The sequence below is a fragment of the Tasmannia lanceolata genome, unplaced genomic scaffold (genome assembly GCF_043159265.1).
Source record: "Tasmannia lanceolata isolate RefF3 unplaced genomic scaffold, GAP_Taslan_0.1 ptg000012l, whole genome shotgun sequence".
Taxonomy (NCBI): Eukaryota; Viridiplantae; Streptophyta; class Magnoliopsida; order Canellales; family Winteraceae; genus Tasmannia; species Tasmannia lanceolata.
In genome coordinates, this window is record NW_027518689.1 from 12,139,420 (window position 1) to 12,160,198 (window position 20,779).

The 20,779-nt window shown below is 42.3% G+C and overlaps 1 protein-coding gene across 1 annotated transcript in view; it reads right to left on the reverse strand.

Moving 5' to 3' along the window:
- Positions 1-11,386: 11,386 nt before the first annotated feature.
- The window catches only part of LOC143888550 (serine/threonine-protein kinase/endoribonuclease IRE1a-like), a 73,711-nt gene continuing 64,318 nt past the window's right edge, over positions 11,387-20,779 (reverse strand). The window contains exons 2-5 of the mRNA XM_077393000.1: positions 12,781-12,974; positions 12,426-12,675; positions 12,036-12,321; positions 11,387-11,700 (exon numbers count right to left, since the gene is read on the reverse strand). Of these exons, the coding sequence (XP_077249115.1) occupies positions 11,569-11,700; positions 12,036-12,321; positions 12,426-12,675; positions 12,781-12,974 (862 nt within the window). The 3' untranslated portion in view covers positions 11,387-11,568. The remainder of the gene's footprint in view (positions 11,701-12,035; positions 12,322-12,425; positions 12,676-12,780; positions 12,975-20,779) is intronic.

The following is a 20,779-nucleotide window of genomic DNA, read 5'->3' on the forward strand; positions in this document are numbered from 1 at the left end:
TTCCAAGGGCATTTTCGATAATCTAATCTCTCACTTGCAACTGCCCAAAGAAACCCATGTAGAGAACCGAGTTTTTTATATAATGTAAGCTTGCATAGTCGAGTACTTTTTTTTTAAAAAGGTATTGTACTGCTGACACCAAGGGATGATCCAAACCGTCCATTTGCATTCCCATAGGATGATCCCAACCATCCAATCTATAGAGGTTCCATAATTAGCAAGGAATATCTTATGGAAATGAATTTTTGGGCACAACCTATTTAGGTTGTGGCCCACCAAATGAACGGTTTGGATCATCCCTTGGTATAAGCCATGTAGTACTTTTAAAAAATACTGAACTATATGGGGTTACATGTAGACGAAAAATTTAAAAATTTAAAAACCCATTTCCTCGAATTTGAAGAACTTCAGTCCACAGTCTTCCTCGAGTGGTCTTGACATGGCCCAGGGAGTTCCATTTAACTTTTTACTAATCAATTAAAAAGAAATGCAAGTAAGCAAAATTAACAAAAATCTGTTGAAAACCACTTGAACTAAGAAGAACATTAGAATGAATTCATGAACACATCAAATATTCCATTATGATTCCAATTCAATAGTGTTAGGCCCGAAATCGGTAACAGATATGACAGTGACGTAAGAGCCGAACTGGAGGACCCGAGAAGTCGAGGTGAGGGAGCTGAGTAGCTGAGCCCTGCGCAAAGAGCAAACGAGGTCAGAATGACCGACCCGGAGTGTACTCCGGACAGGCCCTTCGACACTTAGTCAGTATGAGCCGGAAGGGAGTTTTAAGAGTGGTGGGTGAGAATTCAATAACCTGATTTATGAGCTTTGGAAGCCCTTTTATAAAGGAAAAACTGGGGTAGTTGGGGAGTTATTACTCCAGGACAGGTGTCAGCCAGCTATAGGTTCGAGCTCACCTACTCTGCTGCAATAACCAAACTACCCCTGCTGATGCGGGGTCTGCGGTGGGCCATCCTCGGGCCACGTGTCGGCAGCTGATAGGCTGGTCTTTTTACACCCCATCAGTTGCCCCCCAGTACTTCAAGTTATTATGAAGACTTGGGGAAATGTGGTGAGTACATCTCTGATTGGTGGTGGTTAGGAAACTATCAGTCCGGAGATCGGAGCAGTCCGGAAATCATCAGTCCAGAGATTGGAGCAGTCCGGAAATTAGCAGTCCGGAAATTGGAGCAGTCCGGAAATTACCAGTCCGGAGATCGGAGCAGTCCGGAAATCATCAGTCTGGAAATTGGAGCAGTCCGGAAATTACTAGTCCGGAGATCGGAGCAGTCCGAAAATCATCAGCCCAGAAATTGGAGCAGTCCGAAAATTGGAGCAGTCCAGAAATTACCAGTCCGGAGATCGAAGCAGTTCGGAAATCATCAGTCCGAAAATTGGAGCAGTCCGGAAATTACCAGCCCGGAGATCGGAGCAGTCCGGATATCATCAGCCCGGAAATTGGAGCAGTCCGGAATTTGGAGTAGTCCGGAAATTACCAGTCCGGAATTTTGAGCAGTCCGGAAATTACTAGTTCGGAGTTTGTCAGTCTGGAGTTAGGAGCAGTCCGGAATTTGGAGCAGTTCGGAAATTACCAGTCCGGAGTTTGTCAGTCCGGAGTTTGGAGCAGTCCGGAATTTGGAGCAGTCCGGAAATTACCAGTCCGAAATTTGGAGCAGTCCAGAAATTACCAGTCTAGAATTTGGAGCAGTCCGGAAATTACCAGTCCGGAATTTGGAGCAGTCCGGAAATTACTAGTCCGGAGTTTGTCAGTCCAGCTTGGGCCGGACTGATTTTTTGTCGTTTAGCCAGACGCGTTATATCCAGTCCGGCTTGGACCGGACTGATTTTTATCGTGTAGCGAGACGCGTCATATGCAGTCCTGCTGATTTTTTTCGTGTAGCGAGACGCGTCATATCCAGTCTGGCTTGGGCCGGACTGATTTTTGTCGTGTAGCGAGACACGTCATATCCAGTCCGACCAAGCCGTCAGTCTGGCCTGGAAAAGCAGTGCGGCCAAGCCGTCAGTCCCGCCTGGAAAAGCAGTTCGGCCAAGCCGTCAATCCTGCCTGGGAAAGCAGTGCGGCCAAGCCGTCAATTCGGCTTGGAAAATCAGTTCGGCCAAGCCGTCAGTCCGGCCTGGAAAAGCAATGCGGCCAAGCCGTCAGTTCGGCCTGGAAAAGCAGTTCGGCGAAGCCGTCAGTCCGGCCTGAATTTTGTCCTGTAGCGCTTTGCGCTATATCCAGTTCGGCTTGAGATGAACTGAATTTTGTCCTGTAGCGCTTTGCGCTATATCCAGTTCGGCTTGAGATGAACTGAATTTTGTCCTGTAGCGCTTTGCGCTACATCCAGTTCGGCTTGAGATGGACTGAATTTTGTCCTGTAGCGCTTCGCGCTATATCCAGTTCGGCTTGAGATGGACTGAATTTTGTCCTGTAGCGCTTCGCGCTATATCCAGTTCGGCTTGAGATGAACTGAATTTTGTCCTGTAGCGCTTTGCGCTATATCCAGTTCGGCTTGAGATGGACTGAATATAACGCAATCTGCTAAAAGACGAAATTGAACTTTGTCTTGTAGCGAATCACACCGACTCCTGATCGGCTTGAGATAAACTGGATTTTTGTCCTGTAGCGCTTTGCGTTATATCCAGTTCGGCTTGAGATGGACTTAATTTTGTCCTGTAGCGCTTTGCGCTATATCCGGTTCGGCTTGAGATAGACTGAATATAGCGCAATCTGCTAAAAGGCGAAATTGAATTTTGTCTTGTAGCGAATCACACCGAGTCCTGGTCGGCTTGAGATGAACTGAATTTTGTCCTGTAGCGCATTGCGCTATATCCAGTTCGGCTTGAGATGAGCTGAATTTTGTCCTTTAGCGCTTCGCGCTATATCCAGTTCGGAATTTGTCAGTCCGGCTTGAGAATCAGTCCGGCTTGAGAATCAGTCCGGAATTTGTCAGTCCGGCCTGGGAGTCAGTCCGGCTTGGGCCGGACTGATTTTTGTCGTCTAGCGAGACGCGTCATATCCAGTCCGGCTGGAGATGTTCTGAACGGCGTAGGATGACCAAGTTTTATTGAACTTGGGTTTTTGCAAGGGATTGGTTTTCTGCCCGGGCCCGTTCCTGACTAGGACTGTGCTCCCGGTCTCGGTGGAGACGAGCCGTGGCGAACCAAGCAGCAAGTACCCGAGTTTTAGCGAGCTGGGTTTCCAAGTGGCGAGTTCCCAAGTTGTAGCAAACTGGGTTTCCGAGGAGCTTTGGTTTTTGCATCCGGACTGGTTCCGACCAGGAGTGCGCTCCCGGTCTTTGCGGAGATGAGCCGTGGCGAACCAAGCAACAAGTACCCTAGTTTTAGTGAACTGGGTTTCCAATTTGATGAGTACCCAAGTTTTAGCGAACTGGGTTTCCGAGGAGCTTTGGTTTTTGCATCCGGACCGGTTCCGGACCAGGAGTGCGCTCTCGGTCTTTGCGGAGACGAGCCGTGGTGAACCAAGCGTCGAGTACCCTAGTTTTAGTGAACTGGGTTTCCAATTTGATGAGTACCCAAGTTTTAGCGAACTGGGTTTCCGAGGAGCTTTGGTTTTTGCATCCGGACTAGTTCCGGACCAGGAGTGCGCTCCCGGTCTTTGCGGAGACGAGCCGTGGCGAACCAAGCGTCGAGTACCCTAGTTTTAGTGAACTGGGTTTCCAATTTGATGAGTACCCAAGTTTTAGCGAAGTGAGTTTCCGAGGAGCTTTGGTTTTTGCATCCGGACTGGTTCCGGACCAGGAGTGCGCTCCCGGTCTTTGCGGAGACGAGCCGTGGCGAACCAAGCGTCGAGTACCCTAATTTTAGTGAACTGGGTTTCCAATTTGATGAGTACCCAAGTTTTAGCGAACTGGGTTTCCGAGGAGCTTTGGTTTTTGTATACGGACTGGTTCCGAACCAGGAGTGCGCTCCCGGTCTTTGCGGAGACGAGCCGTGGCGAACCAAGCGTCGAGTATCCTAGTTTTAGTGAACTGGGTTTCCAATTTGATGAGTACCCAAGTTTTAGCGAACTGGGTTTCCAAGGAGCTTTGGTTTTTGCATCAGGACTGGTTCCGGACCAGGAGTGCGCTCCCGGTCTTTGCGTAGACGAGCCGTGGCGATCCAAGCAGCGAGTACCCTAGTTTTAGTGAACTGGGTTTCCAATTTGATGAGTACCCAAGTTTTAGCGAACTGGGTTTCCGAGGAGCTTTGGTTTTTTGCATCCGGACTGGTTCCGGACCAGGAGTGCGCTCCCGGTCTTTGCGGAGACGAGCCGTGGCGAACCAAGCAGCGAGTACCCTAGTTTTAGTGAACCGGGTTTCCAATTTGATGAGTACCCAAGTTTTAGCGAACTGAGTTCCGAGGAGCTTTGGTTTTTGCATCCGGACTGGTTCCGGACCAGGAGTGCGCTCCCGGTCTTTGCGGAGACGAGCCGTGGCGAACCAAGCGTCGAGTACCCTAGTTTTAGTGAACTGGGTTTCCAATTTGATGAGTACCCAAGTTTTAGCGAACTGGGTTTCCAAGTAATGAGTACGAAGAGATTTGCAAAAGAGCTTGTCATTCACATTCAGCAGATATTTACAAAGTCACTTCCATGCCGGGTGGTCTACTACTGATAGTATTTTCTGAGGTCTTCGGCGGGTTCAGTCACCTGTGCTTCGTCTCTCAGATCAAGTAGTTCAATCGGTAAGGATTCCGATGCATCTTTGCCTTTTGAGTGCCATGGCATAGCACTCCCTGGACTGTGGTTGATCTCCTCTGACCTCACCCACGCCGTTTGGCGTTATGAACTTCATTTTCTGGTGATACGCTGAAGCGACTGCGTGGATTAAGTTCTGCCCGGGTCGTCCCAAGATAGCGTTATAGACCGAAGTGGCTCTCACTACCTAGAAGTTGACCATGGCGAAAGCTTGGCAGGGCGGCTCTCCGACGAAGACTGGGAGTTCAATCTGCCCTTCCATTTTCACGACTTCCCCCGAGAAACCGAATAGATCGGAGTTCGCCGGCCTTAAGCGGTCGTCACCTATCATCATTCTCTCGAAAGCATGATAGTACAAAATATCGGCCGAACTCCCATTGTCGACTAGGATTTTCTTCAACTCCCAGTTTGGGACGAGCATGGTTATGACCAGTGCGTCGTCGTCTGGCAGTATCAGGTTGTCGAGATCCGCATTTGAAAAGGAGATCTCATTCTCCGTCCTCATCTTCTTACTACATGTGTGCACGGTGTTGACTCGGCGTGCATATGCTTTTCGAGCAGCAGACGATGTGTCCCCAGCGGCTGGTCCGCCCATAATTGTGCCTATGACTCCCCTTAGCCGGGAATTGTGTGCCTCTGGTCGTGGACTGGATGAAGGAGATTGGTTCTTAGTAGGGGGCGGTTGCGACCGTCGAGGGCTGCGGCCCTGAGGACTCTTCTCTCTACGCTCCGGTCTGCGGTCGTCACTTCGGACATACCTTTTCAAGTAGCCCCGACCAATCAGCAGCTCGATTTCTTCCTTGAGCTGCCAGCATTCTGGTTGGCCATCTTACGAATTCTTCTCCCTCGATTGCGGCCAGTATGCTTCTCCTAGAGGTGTTGAGAGGGGTAAAGGTCTCCTCCCTCATCTGGGGGGACTTTTCTCTTCTGACGGCCTTGTCATCCCTACGCTGTTTAGTAGGGTTCTTGTCTTCAGAGGTTCTCCTCCGATTTGAGTCTAGGGCCACCAACGTCTCTTCTACTGATATATATTCCTCTGCCCCGGCCATTAGATCTGCTAGTGAGTGCGGGTTCCGGCGGGCTACTGCTCGGCGGAAATCGTTAGATCTAGCACCTGCGAGGAGCACGTTCATGGCAGCTGAGGGATCTAGGCTTGGCACTTGGAGTGCCTCCCTGTTGAAGCGGCGGACGAACATTTTCAGAGGCTCGCTGTCCTCCTGGCGCAAGGCCATCAAGGAGGCGGTTGTTTTCCTTGGCCTGCGGCTACTCATGAAATGGCGGACCAGATCGTCCCCAAAATCTTCAAAGCTGCTGACGGAGTTTGGCTTGATCCTGGAGTACCAGTCCCGGGCTGCAACGGTCAGTGTTGTCGGGAATGCTCTGCAGAGGAAGCCATCGGACGCTCCGTGGAGGAGCATCATCGTCCTGAACGTTTCCAAGTGATCCACAGGGTCGGTGGTTCCATCATATTGCGGGATGGTTGGCATTTTAAATCCTCTGGGTGCTGGGGCACCCATGACATCGTCGGTAAACGGCGTTCTGCTTGAGAACGCCCGCACAGTAGGCCGGCTCTGATCTCTTGCCAGCTCTTCTATGCGGTGATCCATTTCTTCCATCCTTTGAAGCATTGGATCACCTCTGCGGTCCAGCGGCCTGTTTCTCTCCACTGACGGGCTCGCCGCAGAACCGGACTGACTGTCCGGACTCCTCCGACGAGGCCGGGACTTCTCTTGGGGTGCGCGCCCTTCATGAGCTCGGTGCCTTTCTGCAGAGCGGGACCGTAGCCTCTGGCGTCTGTGTGGCTCTGTATGAGCATGCCTGGCTCTGGGGGGATGGACTTGCCTCGAGTGGTGAGTCTGGTTTTCTCCTTGGCGTGCCGACTCTCCCTCGTGGAAATTTGACCTTTCCTGGACAGGTCGTGAAGCTTCTGGAGGGGGTTGGGGAGGCGCTTGGATCAGCTGCTGGTACTGACCGACGAGAGCGGTCATCTGCTGAAAAAGAGCTTGAACTTGATCCGGAGTAGGAGTAGGATTGAGGTGGTCTGAACGAGCCAGTCTTAGTTCGGCCGTAGCAAAAGGAGCCACCACCTGTGAGGCGATTCGCTCACTACGAGTCCTGCGCGGTAGCGTGACTCGAGTAGCCCGTGCAGTCGGTACCTGGGCACTCTTCCGTCCTGCCATTTTTGTTTGTAAGGGATCTGAACAGCTTTTGGTTCAGGGTCCCACGGATGGCGCCAATCTGTTAGGCCCGAAATCGGTAACAGATATGACAGTGACGTAAGAGCTAAACTGGAGGACCCGAGAAGCCGAGGTGAGGGAGCTGAGTAGCTGAGCCCTGCGCAAAGAGCAAACGAGGTCAGAATGACCGACCCGGAGGGTACTCCGGACAGGCCCTTCGACACTCAAGTCAGTATGAGCCGGAGTGAAGAGGGAGTTTTAAGAGTGGTGGGTGAGAATTCAATACCCTGATTTATGAGCTTTGGAAGCCCTTTTATAAAGGAAAAACTGGGGTAGTTGGGGAGTTATTACTCCAGGACAGGTGTCAGCCAGCTATAGGTTCGAGCTCACCTACTCTGCTGCAATTACCAAACTACCCCTGCTGACGCGGGGTCTACAGTGGGCCATCCTCGGGCCACGTGTCGGCAGCTGATAGACTGGTTTTTTTACACCCCATCAAATAGCAACATTTTATCAATAGAATAACAGGTAAGAAACAGAGTGATTACAAACCCTAGCTATCAAAGCATTTGCAGCTAAATTTTTCGAAATTCCCTTAGCAACATCCATGGGTGATGTTATCCATGCCGTGACCTCCTTCACCGCTCCATCCGGGAGTGTTATCCTTGAATAAGAATAAGGAGAAAAAAAAAGGAATTCAAACCTTATGACGAAGAAAAAGGAGGATTTCAACATCAAATGTTTCTATTCCAGGTCTTATTTTCTACACGGAGGTGAATTAAAAAGGGCAAAAAAAAGAGAAGAGTATATGATGAGATTTATCTGATGGTTTGTAATCTGTTTCAAATTGATTTCTGCTGGTTTGAGGATTTGTTCGAACATCCGAATGCGTTTGGGAAGGACAGAATCGAGATAAGACTTATCCTTGAGCTTTGGTTTTTGTTCTCTGCATATCTACAAAATGGTGCAAAACGATCAAGGAGGTGAAATATGATTCTAGGTTTAAGTTTATATATTATCAGATAGGGAATACAAAGAGAAAGAAAATTGCCATAAATACGGAATAAAGAATATAGCTGGTTTACAGACAGATGGGAGGGATTTGGGAGGTAGAGGGTAGATTGAGAGATTTTAGGGGTAGGGCGTTGTTTAGATTCTTTAGAATGCGAATAGGTTTTTAATTTTCTATAATTAGGCTAAGCGTCGTTTGAAAGTCGAAAAGGCTTAATCGTGCCTGATGTTTCAATTTTTCATACGGAAGCATAGTGACTGTTCTTGCTATTTCTTTAAAGAGATAACTGATAGGGGGCATCTGTGCTGGGCCGTCATTGCAAATGGAAAGGCCTTCTTAAAGAGGAAACGTTTTGGTGGGGAGGGGAAGTATACCAAATAAATTCTGCCGTTATTAGTGCATTGATAATCATAAAGTATCATTTTAATGGACGTTTATTTGGAAGAGAAGATAAGAGGCAGAGAGCAGTCTTCATTCATTGCAGTTTTAGAGTGGCAAATGTTTTGGAAATGCATATTTAATAATCAGGAACTCTCTTTTTCAATTTTTATATACGCTATAAATGAGCTATACACAGAGGATACACGTATATTCCCAAGTTAGAGGAGGGGTTGACATGTGGCACCACCACGGCTTAGAGGATTCCGCTTTACATATATATATATATATATATATATATATATATATATATATATATAGAGAGAGAGAGAGAGAGAGAGAGAGAGAGAGGAAAGTGAAGCTACACCGCCGGTGTAGGTAACTTAGCTACACCGCCGACTTAAAATACAATGGGCCCACATTGTTTTGGTGATCCAAAGAATTCATTTGATTGGCCTTCACATAGATAGGGTGTCCACCAAAAATCAGCTCCATAGGACCATCCCAACCCTACGATTTGTGGAGGCAAAAATGAACGTGTAAAAACCTTCACAAATTTGTCCATTTTTGTCTCCACAGTTTGAAGGGTTGGGATGATCCTAAGGAGCTGATTCTTGGTGGACACCCTATCTATGTGAGGGCCAATCAAATGAATGGTTTGGATCACCAAAACAATGTGGGCCCATTGTATTTTAAGCCGGCGGTGTAGCTAAGTTAGCTACACCGGCGGTGTAGCTTCACTTTCCTCACACACACACACACATATATATATATATATATATATATATATAGGATTGGCTTGTGAGAGCTTTTTGGGAACTGTAATAACTTTTTTACAGCTCTTTAAATACTAAAAGACAAGGTGCGTAAGTGAAAATATAAAATCACGGTTGTGCTGATATCATTTCCTTCCCAAAAAGCTCTCAAAAGTGATTTTTATAAAAATGACTTCGAATATACTTGAAGTAAGGTTTTTTTTTTTAATAAAACAATGGCAGTTCTGTCATGAAAAAAACTTATTCCTATAGGGCAAGTTGGCTGCCAGGAATTTGTTTTCATGATAAATCGGGCATCTTCAATTGTGAAGACCCTGAAAATCAGGAAACATGATCCCAGAAACGACTGTTTCCATGATGAGAAGTTGATAAAAATTGGAAACAAAAAACTCTGTTCAAAACCAGGGTAACATTTTCCGGTTTTGTAGCAACTTCTCATCACGGAGACAACCATTTTTCGGATTTGTCTTCCTGATGTTCAGAGACTTCACACTTGAAGATGCCCGATTTATCATGAAAACAAATTCCTCGCAGCCAAACGTGCCCATAAGCTTCGACACGGCGCAATAGGAAGGCTGTTAGGAAAATCCTTTACAAGAGTGTCTTCCAACATTCACAAATTTTATTGAAAATCAGGAAATCACATATTTGCCCCTTCTTTTACTTGGGACAGTGGCCGCTAGTGTAAAACGGTAGTCATAAATGCATGAGACGGGCTGTCACAAGTAAATATAAAGGGCTGAATATATGATTTCCTCTGTTTGGATGCAGGTCTGAGTACAAACAATATAGAAGTAAAAATTATGTTGTACTTTCCTTTCCTCTTAATTTGGGAGGAAACTCAAAAGGCTATAATTTGGTAATTCCTCCTTCCATGCAAGAAAAATAGAATAAACTGTGCATGGCAACTGAACGTCCCCGGAAAAGGAATTGACGCTAAGCCCAAGGACAATGGACAAAAACCATTTAATCCGGCAATAGTCCTTTGTAATCTAAACATCCAAGCTAATACCTCTAGTGATGGTCTTATAGCAAGTTAACAAAGCAAATCACAGACCGGGCATCAACTAGTACAAATGTCAATTCTAAGCAATTGACAATAAACACTTTTACCGGTTCTCATGAAAACCACCATTTCCAGTGAATCTAAGAAACATTGTAATTAATATTTAATGCCGTAACAAATTCAAATCCAATAACAATTCAAATCCAATAAGGGCCCGTTTGGATGCCGAGAGGATTTGGATTTGGATTTCTCTCATTTGCAGTCCTTTTTGCATTGTAATTTGGATCTGATCAAATTCTTGGATTTCTAATTCAGCAGCTGACAGTGAAAAAAATCAGATTTCTAAATATGCTTTGGAAATAAGAAATTGGAAATCCACAGATGTGGCAGTATCCTTCACCCTCTTTGCTCCTCAACCTCTCCCCTCCACTAGGAAGTACGCCCTTCCCTCTCTTTCTCCCTCTACATGAGCTGCCGGATCTACTCATTTTGTATTCAAAACTCAATTCCAAATTCAAATACAAAATGAGAGGCATCCAAATGGGCCATAAGCTTATTATAAGGTCCACGTGACATGTTTACGATTCATGTTAATTTATAGCTTTTAGACTATTTTCTCATTGGATGATAGGATAGTGTTAATTTTCTATATAAGAAGCTTCAGGAACTTTTTTGAGGTTTTTTATTGTCAATACAGGATTACTGTCCTTTCCGCGAAACTTCCGAGCAAATCCCTTTAATAATTGCACACTCAGCTTGTCTTTTTCTACTTTAATGGGCTTCTGAGAGCTGTAATAACCTTTGACAGCTGTTTGAATAATAAAAGACAAGATAGCTAGTGCAATTATTAAAACACGGTAGTGCCGATATCAGTATCCTTATTTTATTTCCTTGATTAAGGGCCAGTTTGGTAGGCAGGAAACTGGTGCAAAGGAAATATCACCACTTTTCTCTGTTTAGTGCACATAAAGGCTTTCCAGAGTGGAAAGACCTTTCCACCTTGAAAGGACAAGACCCATTTTTCGGCTTGCCCCCTATTTCATGTTCACTAAATGCTGATGAGTTGATGATGTTCAGCATGTGAGAAAGAACCATCAAAACTTAAAGCCATGAGAGGCCTACAAAAGTGCATCAGGACGGTACATAAATAAGGCCGCCCACATCAAAATACACAAAAAGATGTCAAAAGGACAATGAACGTAGATTACCTCCTATACTTGGGTGTCACTTGGTTCTTCCCAAGGCACCACTATTGAAATTTGAAATGAAGATGAGCATCTCCATTGAAATCAAGATGGCAATAGGTACTTGGACTATAACTTGCGTAAAAACAAATGAGATCTTCGTAACTTTTATGCTAAGTAATAAAAGAAACCAACCAATTTATTTAAAGGCTCCATCTTCCAAATCTCAACAACATAATCACAAATTAGGTACTGAACTTACTACTGAATCACTCATAAACCTTACAAGTATAAGACTACACATTGCTGTGAAGATCAATAGTCACTATTGCTTCAAAAATAATCTTGAAAGCATTGCTCTTCCTTGAAGTGTAGAGATACAACTGTATACACTTCAATTAGCAGATCTGGATATCGACTTGCAATATAATCGTCAAATCCTTCAGGAACTGGCCCAAGAAGTTCCTAATATAGCAACAATAAGCTGCACTCAGCATTCAGTATGAAACAAAATAAGAGAAAATAAATTTGTTCAAAGCGATAAAAGTATCAATATGATAATCAATTATCACTACAACTTTTTTTTTTGGGGGAATGACATCTAGGGAATTATGCATAAATCTTTTTAGCATAGTGAGGACATGTTTTGTTCAATCAAGGGAGTGGGTTTGTCTTAACTATCACCATAACTTTATCCATATGAAATAAATTCAAACAAATTAATTAATTTAAATAAAGAACCCAGTAGGCACATGAGAAATAAAATAGAAATCATATAATTATTGTGTTTAAAAGCAAACCTGGATATTTTGAGGTAGGTCTCCATAATGATGTAACATATTTCTAATAGCTCGCAACAAATCACATGTGGAGCTTCCATTGTAGTTTCTATGAATAAAAATGTCTTTTGTAACTGTAAATCCCAACCTTTTATCCCACATTTTATATACCACCATACTTTCTATTTCCTTAGAAAGAGGACCACCCCTATCTGATTGTACCTTGTCACTAACCTCCTGAAGAAACAACATGCGCTTCTTAGATTTCCAAAGCAGAGGATGGCGCATAACTGTAGTCGCTTTTGGCCTGGGAATGATTTTCATGTTCTTTGTCAAAAGTGTGATCTTATTAACAACAACAATAACAACAATAATAATAAAATACAGAAAGAACATTGAAGATTTGCTTACCTCAATTCTGGGTTAGGGTCTAGCAAACAAGAAATAACATCTACAGCTTCTTTGATGTGTTCTATTAGAAATAGTTCTAAATTGTTGGACGCAATATTGGATTCACGGTCAGAGGAAACACCAAATGGGTGTCCACCCCCTGAAATGCAGAAGAAAAGAACACAACCCAAGCTGAATAAATCAACTGCATTTGTTTGACAATGACCTCCAGCAATTTCAGGTGCTTTCCAACCTAAAGTTCCATAACGATCTACAAATAATGACAAATATGATGAATTTAAAAGAAAAATCCCAAGATCCTACAATATACTATATGTTAACAACAATAGGATGCTTGTCGAGGTTCAAAAACTACCCTTACTCTGAGAATGACTGAAAGATGTCATGGCCGTAGGAAGGTGCTTGCTTATACCCATGTCTGAGAGCTTAGCACGTAAAAATCCTTCAGTGCTTGCTAATTCGTTGGTGTTTATCAATACATTCCGGAGCTTCAAATCTCTGTGTACAATTTCTTTGTCGTGTAAATAGACAAGCCCATTGACGATATCACTACATCACACATAAGCAGATGCATTACTAAATATGAAAACTTAGGAAAACAAAAATTTTGGAAGATTAATAGCCCTTTGAAATAGCCATTCAGTTTATGCTCCAAAGATTTTAGATAAGGAGTGAGAATACAATTGAATACATTAGCCCATGAATGTGCTGAAATACGAGATTTAATAAATTTTCCCCTACATTCGACACACACCATCATATGATTAACAGTTAATACTTGCAGATTAAATAAATTTTACCCACAACACCATCTGTTTAGGGGATATAATTATCAAAATCCTATGGACAAAAAAGATAAAAAGAGAAAGAAATTTATAAAGGACTGTATGGTGTATACACTCCAAATCAGCTGTGAACATGTAGCAATGAAGATCAAAAGAGAGAGAACAAAGCCCTTTCATTGATTAGAAAAATAGTGACTATAAGTTTATAACATTAGAATCATCTGTAAATGGGTAATCTCAGAAATACCCAATTTCTTTCTCTCCACAGAACAATTGGAAAATAGATGAAAGAGAACCGATCAGCCAGCAGCTTACTCATGAAAGAGAACCGATCATCCATCAAATTAAACCCAATACAGAGCTCTCCCATAAACTCCTCTTGTCCCAACTTATCTTCCATAAAATCCTCGGAATATACTGATTTCCTGGCCTTTTCATAAAGTTGGGAGAAGCTCTTCAAAGAAAAATCCTGGCTCTGATGCGGACTTGCACCCATTTTTTGAAGAATGACCATGAAGAACGTCTGGTTTCTAGTGCAAAGCGAGCGAAAGAGAAGACAAGGAAAGATTGGAGAGAGTTGTCGAGGAAAAATGAGAACCTAAAATTCCTTGGGTTCGGCAACCATCTTAAAAGTAGTTTCTCCCGAATTTTTTAGGGGAGTAAAGACATAAAAAATGAAGAAATTAGGAATTTCACTAAACTTGGATCATTTTCATTAATAACAGAAAGTGCTTATATAGAGCACATAAAGAAAAAACATAGAAGGAGATTTAGATAAGAAAGGAAATAACAAATCCTAATCTAATAGAGTTACCTAATATAGCCCTAAATACTTAAATTACTTATCCTGCCACCTAATGTAATAAAATCAGATCTCACAATATCCCATAATCAAATCAAATCTGATCTCACTCAAATGTATATGGAGGTTTGATTACAATAAATATCTCCTAAAATATAGAAAATTTTGCCAAATTTGATGTACAATTGCAACAATTTGCACAAGAGAGATAGGAGGTAAAGTCAATGAGATGGACACAAGATTTACGTGGTTCGGAGCAAGTTCAACAGTACAAAACATGTTTACCACGTTCTTTCCATTTCCTAAGTTCAGTTTGTTTGTTGAATTTATTAGATTGGGCTGAGTATTACCATCAAAACTTGACTGCACGCAATGTAAAATCTGGTAGTTAAAAATTTATATATTTGTTGCCCAAGTTTGAGGGATCTCTGTACATTAATAGATGAGTGTTTACAAGTGTTTTTTCCCCTTCCTGTTTTTAGTTGTATAAAGCTTCTTTAAAAAAGAATTTACCTTACTTAATGCCATGTTAATGACTTACTATGGAGGGTTAGCACCGGACTAATATTTTATGAAGGGAGGATTATTGACCTACTATGCAGAATCAAGGGTGGTGCTTTTGACGTGCCGCCCCCACGGGACTTGCCGGTTGGGCACCATACCCTGCTTCTATCTTTGAATTAGAGGTAAAATCTTAAACCGTCAGGGTTTTCACACCATACATATATGCCCAAACTCTAGCCTCACAACCTCTCTCTCTCTCTCTCTCTCTCAGAGCCTTTTCTAGCCCTAAAACGCAGATTCGATACTTTTATGACCCTACCTCTCCGCTTGATGTATGTTGTTGATGATGAGGATTGATGCTAATTGCCGAAGAAGACGCAGCTTTGTTAATGTACTGCGAAGACGGCTTATAAAAGCCACTGAATCATGGTCGTAATGGGCCAAATATACCCAAGTCTCGATGGGTGAGTAAGAACAGGTCACTATGGACCAATGCTAGAATGGGCAAGAAATGGGTCATAATGGACCAATGCTGGAATGGGCAAGAAATGGGTCATAATGGACCACTGCCGGAATATACAAGAATGGGCCACGGTGAGCGAGACAACATGAGTCGGCTCTTACCGATCCTCATGGAAATGAAACTCTTTCACGCACTTCAAAGAGAAATGAAGCACCTCACTGAAAGGAGGGAATATTCAGGGCACGCACCTCAAATGAGGTACCTCAACCGAAATATATCAACAAAAGAAACAAAATTTAAGAGAGAGAAGAAGAAGAAGAGATAAAGGAATGATGAGAAGCGGCAATTAGCGGATAAAAATGTAATGGCAATTATCAATCATCTTGGAAAAGGGGCAGTGATATTAGGACATGGAAAATGCATTTTTTTAAGGAGTGCAAGTATAAAAAATATATAGGGAGAAAAATTTTGTCGAAGAGAATATGATGGGTTGCAATTTCCTACCCCTTTCGCACGGATGAAAATTTTTGGAATAACAAGGGGTGCCAATATAAGATTTTATAGAAAGAATTGTCATTTTCCAAAAGGCTCTTTTCAAGTGGCTATGACAGAAGTATGTCGAGATAGCTTCACCAGAATAGATAGTGGACGTCTTCCTTTAATCTTGAAGAACAAGGGCCAAATAATAAAAAGTATGTCTGCAGCATCCATGTAGCAAATATGGATGTCCATGGAAGCATGCCATTCAAGCAATGATACAGGGGCAGCATCAGATCTGAATTCAATATGCCAAAGATTGGAGGTGGGCGATCTTTAGGGGATCAAGCAAGAGGGTTACAGAAACAACAAGGACGGAGACGGCGCAGCAAGTGCAACAACAACAGCCACGCGAGGATGAATGGATGGTAGGACTTATTGTAGCCAGGCAGACGGCATCATCGGCCGTCTCCGTCCTTGTTGTAGCCAGAGAACAAAACTTGATGGATTGTGATCGGAGCAAGGTCCGGGTCGAGAAATTAGGAATTTCACTAAACTTCATTTTCATTAATCACAGAAGGTGCTTATATAGAGCACATAAAGATAAACATAGAAGGAGATTTAGATAAGAAAGGAAATAACTAATCCTAATCTAATAGAATTACCTAATATAGCCTTAAATACTCGACCTACCACCTGTGTAATCAAATCAAATCTCTCAATATTCCATAATCAAATCAAATCTGATCCCACTATCTCCCATATACATATTGTGGGACCCGATCCCGCGAGAGGAGTGGGGCACGAGCCGCCACGCTCTCTCTCTTGGTCTCTCGTACCCACGCGATTGGCGTGTGCATTTTATTATTGGTTTTAATTCGTCTTTTATATGAACTTGGGATCACTAAGGCAATCCGAATTCCACACAAAAGAAGCTGACAGAGTCGCCACCTAGATGTGAGATCTAGGACTCATAATTAACCAGAAATCTAGACTCGCTACCTGGTTACAAGAATGGAAGGTATGGGGAGTTATCCACCACATGCACCATTCCTGCCCGATAATCGGTCTTCAATTCCCAAAAGCTAACTCTTTTAAATTTATTTTAAATGGCTCATTCAACTCTCTGTTAATGTGCTAACTACGGGACATGCATCCTATGATCTAATTTCAATGTGAATCCTAAATGTGTATCTTGATTTCTTAATTTGTCTGGATTCAATCTAAGTGAAAGTTCTCCTAAAGTTCTAATTTCATGAAAAATCCTAAGTGATTTGATTAAGCATTTACAAGAAAATTAATATACAAAACACCACAATTTGTTGTGGTGCCGACTCGCGGTTGGTATGCCATCAGACATCCAAGCTGCCTACGTACCCAAGCCTCACTGGGATCAGAGTCGACGTAGTTCGGTGCACCTAAGCTAAGCTACTTATGCCTAACTCAACTAAGACACCGATCTAGACGGGATCGACTGTTTCAACAGTTTTAAGAGAAGTTATTTAATTGAAGTTGTGGATTTTATTATCCTAGGATTTCATTTAAGATGCTATATGATTCTTATCTAAATGCAAGTGGTTCCTTAGACTAATGCAGGTTAACCTACATCCTAGTTTACTAGGCTTGTCCTAGGGAAAGATTGGGTGACTAGTGTAACTAGACCTATGGCACGGTTGCTATCCAAAGCAAACGTCCGTGATGAGGCTGGACTCCTAACTCTAGGACCCCCTAAAATCTAAGACTCCCTAAAACCTAGGACACGACCTGACACCAGTGTTCCTAAATTGGGCTCTAATGGTTCTTACGACGGAAACCGCGATCCAACGGTTCCGAAAGACACAAGACAAATCGGTTCAAGTTCTTGAAGTTAATGAATTTTAGATTTCAAGGATTTTCAGTTTCTGGACATTCAAGGATTACCAATGGTTCTAGGGTTCACCAATTTTGGCCCAGAATAGCATCCAAGGAAGGGAATCGTGCGCTCTTTCCTTGTGCAATTTAATACTTAGGTTATAGCACCTTATTGCCTGGCATATCTCAGGATTTCCGTGAACAGTAACCTCGGAGCCAACAACGTGCTATAGCTTAAATATTCAAATTGTCAAAGATCAGTTGCAATTGGGATACGATTATGGATGCACTGGCCATTTTTCCAGGGAAATCTAAAGATCCTAAGATTTCTGTTTCAATGGATTAAGGAGTTAATATGTGACAGAGATTTAAGGTTCTTTAGAGATTTTCAGATTATTTTCAATTGATTTCGATTTTTCAATTAATTTTATCAATTTTAAACATATGAGTGATTTTACAAGTGAAACTGTTGCAAACGAATTCAACATGAGTTGAAACTTCTACAGCAGAAAGATATGATGAAATGCAGCTTACTGAAAGATTTTTACAGATTTTTACATTAAGCTCATATTTAATTTTGATTTAACAATTAATTGATCAGATTGCCAAAATAACACAGAAACTACTAGAAATAGAAATCTAAATTTAATGAAATTTCTACAGAAATAAGATATGAGTAAATATAGCATGCTGTGAGATTTTCATGAATTTTAGAAACTATATACTATCAATTTCGGATTTTTCAATTTCCAGCCTAGATTATGAATTAACACTACATCCCATATGAAACAAGATCCAACGCACTTGAAACTTTTACAGAAACTAGAAATATGGAATATAAGACTACTATAAAAAGTTTGGGAATTTAATCTATGATCTGATATCAGTAAAAATTCTCCCAAAATATGATAATTTTCAAAGAAAGCATAAAATAATATACTAAACAGATTCAATAAATTCTCAAAAATTCCTGGTAGAATGTATCAGTATCATATTATTGTCCGACGAAATTTCATTAATTTTGGAATTCATTTAGTATATATTTTATTTTTCTTCATCGAAAAGATATTTTTGAAGAGTTTTCTATTTTTAAAACACGATTTTCGAGAAAATTACGACTCCAGAAAACATCCTTTAACCTTGTTCTGATGTGATGAACACAAGAAAAATTTAAAATTCCATAAAATGATCATCCTGAGATGGCTATTTTTTCGAATTTCGTAATTACTCAGCCATTATTTTAAATAAAATTCCACTCTTTATTCAAATTTTTGAAACCCTTTGATTCAATGTCCGATCCGATCCGATGGTTACCTATACTCTTCTTAGATAGAACATTGTATTAAATTTTGGGACGAAACGGATTTGAAACGCTCATGCAGATCATGATTTTAAGCACACGCATTTAATATTCAATTAAATTCAATTAAAATGTTTAAAAATCATGCAAAATACGTGAAAAATACCAAATAACCTTGGAAAAATCCAAAAATTGAGCACCTACCTATGATCGAGATCCTCGCCGAATCCAAGAGCCGAAAAGTTCGAGAAAGCCCGCCGACGCTGCGATCCGATCCGATTCACTTTCCTCCTTTTCTTTCTCTTTTTTGTTTTTTTCTTTTACTGTCTCACTGCTGATGGGGAGGATATGGGTGATTGACAGAGAGAAATATAGAGAGGGTGTGAGTAAGAGAGAGTGATAGGGAGGGAGAGTATGAGAGTGAGAGTGATTGAGAGATAGATAGAGAGTGTGGAGAGATGAGAGTGCGAGAAGTAGAGTGGGAGAGGCATATAGGAGCTGCTGTTGGGATGCTCTGTTCTTTAGGGATCGTGAGCGAGGAAACTTGATGAGAGAGATGAAAGGGCTGTAGGGTAGAGATTTAAAGGGAGGAGAGTAAGAGAGATGAGGAGAGCATGGGAGATGGAGTGAACGTGACACACACACACACGCAGAGAGAGAGAGAGAGAGAGAGAGAGAGAGAGAGAGAGACGTGAAAAAACAGAGCACGCAATGCTCTGTTTTTTCACGTTTTTTTTTTCTTCTTTTTTTTTTTTTTTTTTTTTTTAAGAAAAATGTGTTGTGAAGGTGAAGGAGATGAGAGGGTGAGTATGAGATGGACCAAGAGAGCAGAGAAACTGAGAGAGGGAGATCTCCCGTGTGAGGGTGAGAGCTGTTTTGAAATGGAGATGGGGTATGAGTATCGGCTGTGGAGAGATGAGAGGGTGAGAAAGATGAGAGAGTAGGAAAAACAGAGGGTGGGAGAGGCAGAGAGAGATCTGTGGAGAGTGGGAGAGATGGAGGGAGCTGGAGGAAGCCGAGAGATGGTTGGGAGATCTATCTGTGGAGATTGGTCCCCTCCGAGAGAAAGAACCGAGGGAGAGAAAATCAGAAAAGCCGATCCTCCCTAGGTTGCTGTGTTCTCCTTCTTTTCTTTCTCTTTTCTTTCTCTTTTTATCCTCGAATTTCTTTTTTTTTCATGCAATTGCTATCTCTTTCTTTCTTTCTTTTTTTATCAGAAAAGGACTCTTGCTTTATAAACCTCTCCCAGCTCAGAAAATTACCCAGATTTTCCCCTCTTGTAGACGTGTATCCCTTCCTTTCCATGGTAGAATCAGTTACTTAAAATAAGGATTTTCCCTTATCGAGCCATGCAAAGAATCTTATTGGTTGGCTAAAAAAAAAATCCTCTTCTATTAAAAACAGATCACACAGAATAGGCCCGCATCATAGTGTTTAACTATACCAAATGAATGGTTTGGATCATCTCATTATCAGTAATAGTATAGTCCATCCTGATGTATGTTGGTCTACCATTTGCACATTAAATGGATGGTTCTGTTTATTTGGTGGACCTTGGTGCAAATTAGGTGTGTACCTTAATTATTTCCAAAGACCGATCTGAACCGTTTACTTTGACAGGCCATGACACGGACAACTTGTATTCCCCAAACATCACCCTCATGGGATGGTCCAAGCCTTTAATTTATAAAGATATGCCCCAAAATCGCTTCCGAGGATTATCCGAACAGTTCAATTTGCTGGCCACAACAAAATTAATTGTTTTAAAATAACCTTCCTGAGATCGTGACTATTCCCTTGATGGACACCTTTATGCATTGAAGTAGGCTTGAAACTCATTTTTCATTAAAATAATATGCGGGCCCCCCGTTTGATCCGAATCGCAACAAATGTACAATGCGGGCCCACCAAACGGGTCCAAATTCTCCCCTTTGCTCGGATTCTCACGAACAACCCCTCTCAACACTTAGCGAAAAGAAAAATGCGGAACATTGCGGAGAAGATCAGAAAAATTGAGAAAACACAAGGGACGGACACGAGAATGGGGAAACACTGACAAACTGACAGCGAAACACTAACTTCTTTGTTGATTAAGGCGGAGCAAAATGGGGGTGTCTACACACACACACATATATATATATATATAGATTTGCTAGCGTCCATCGCAGATGG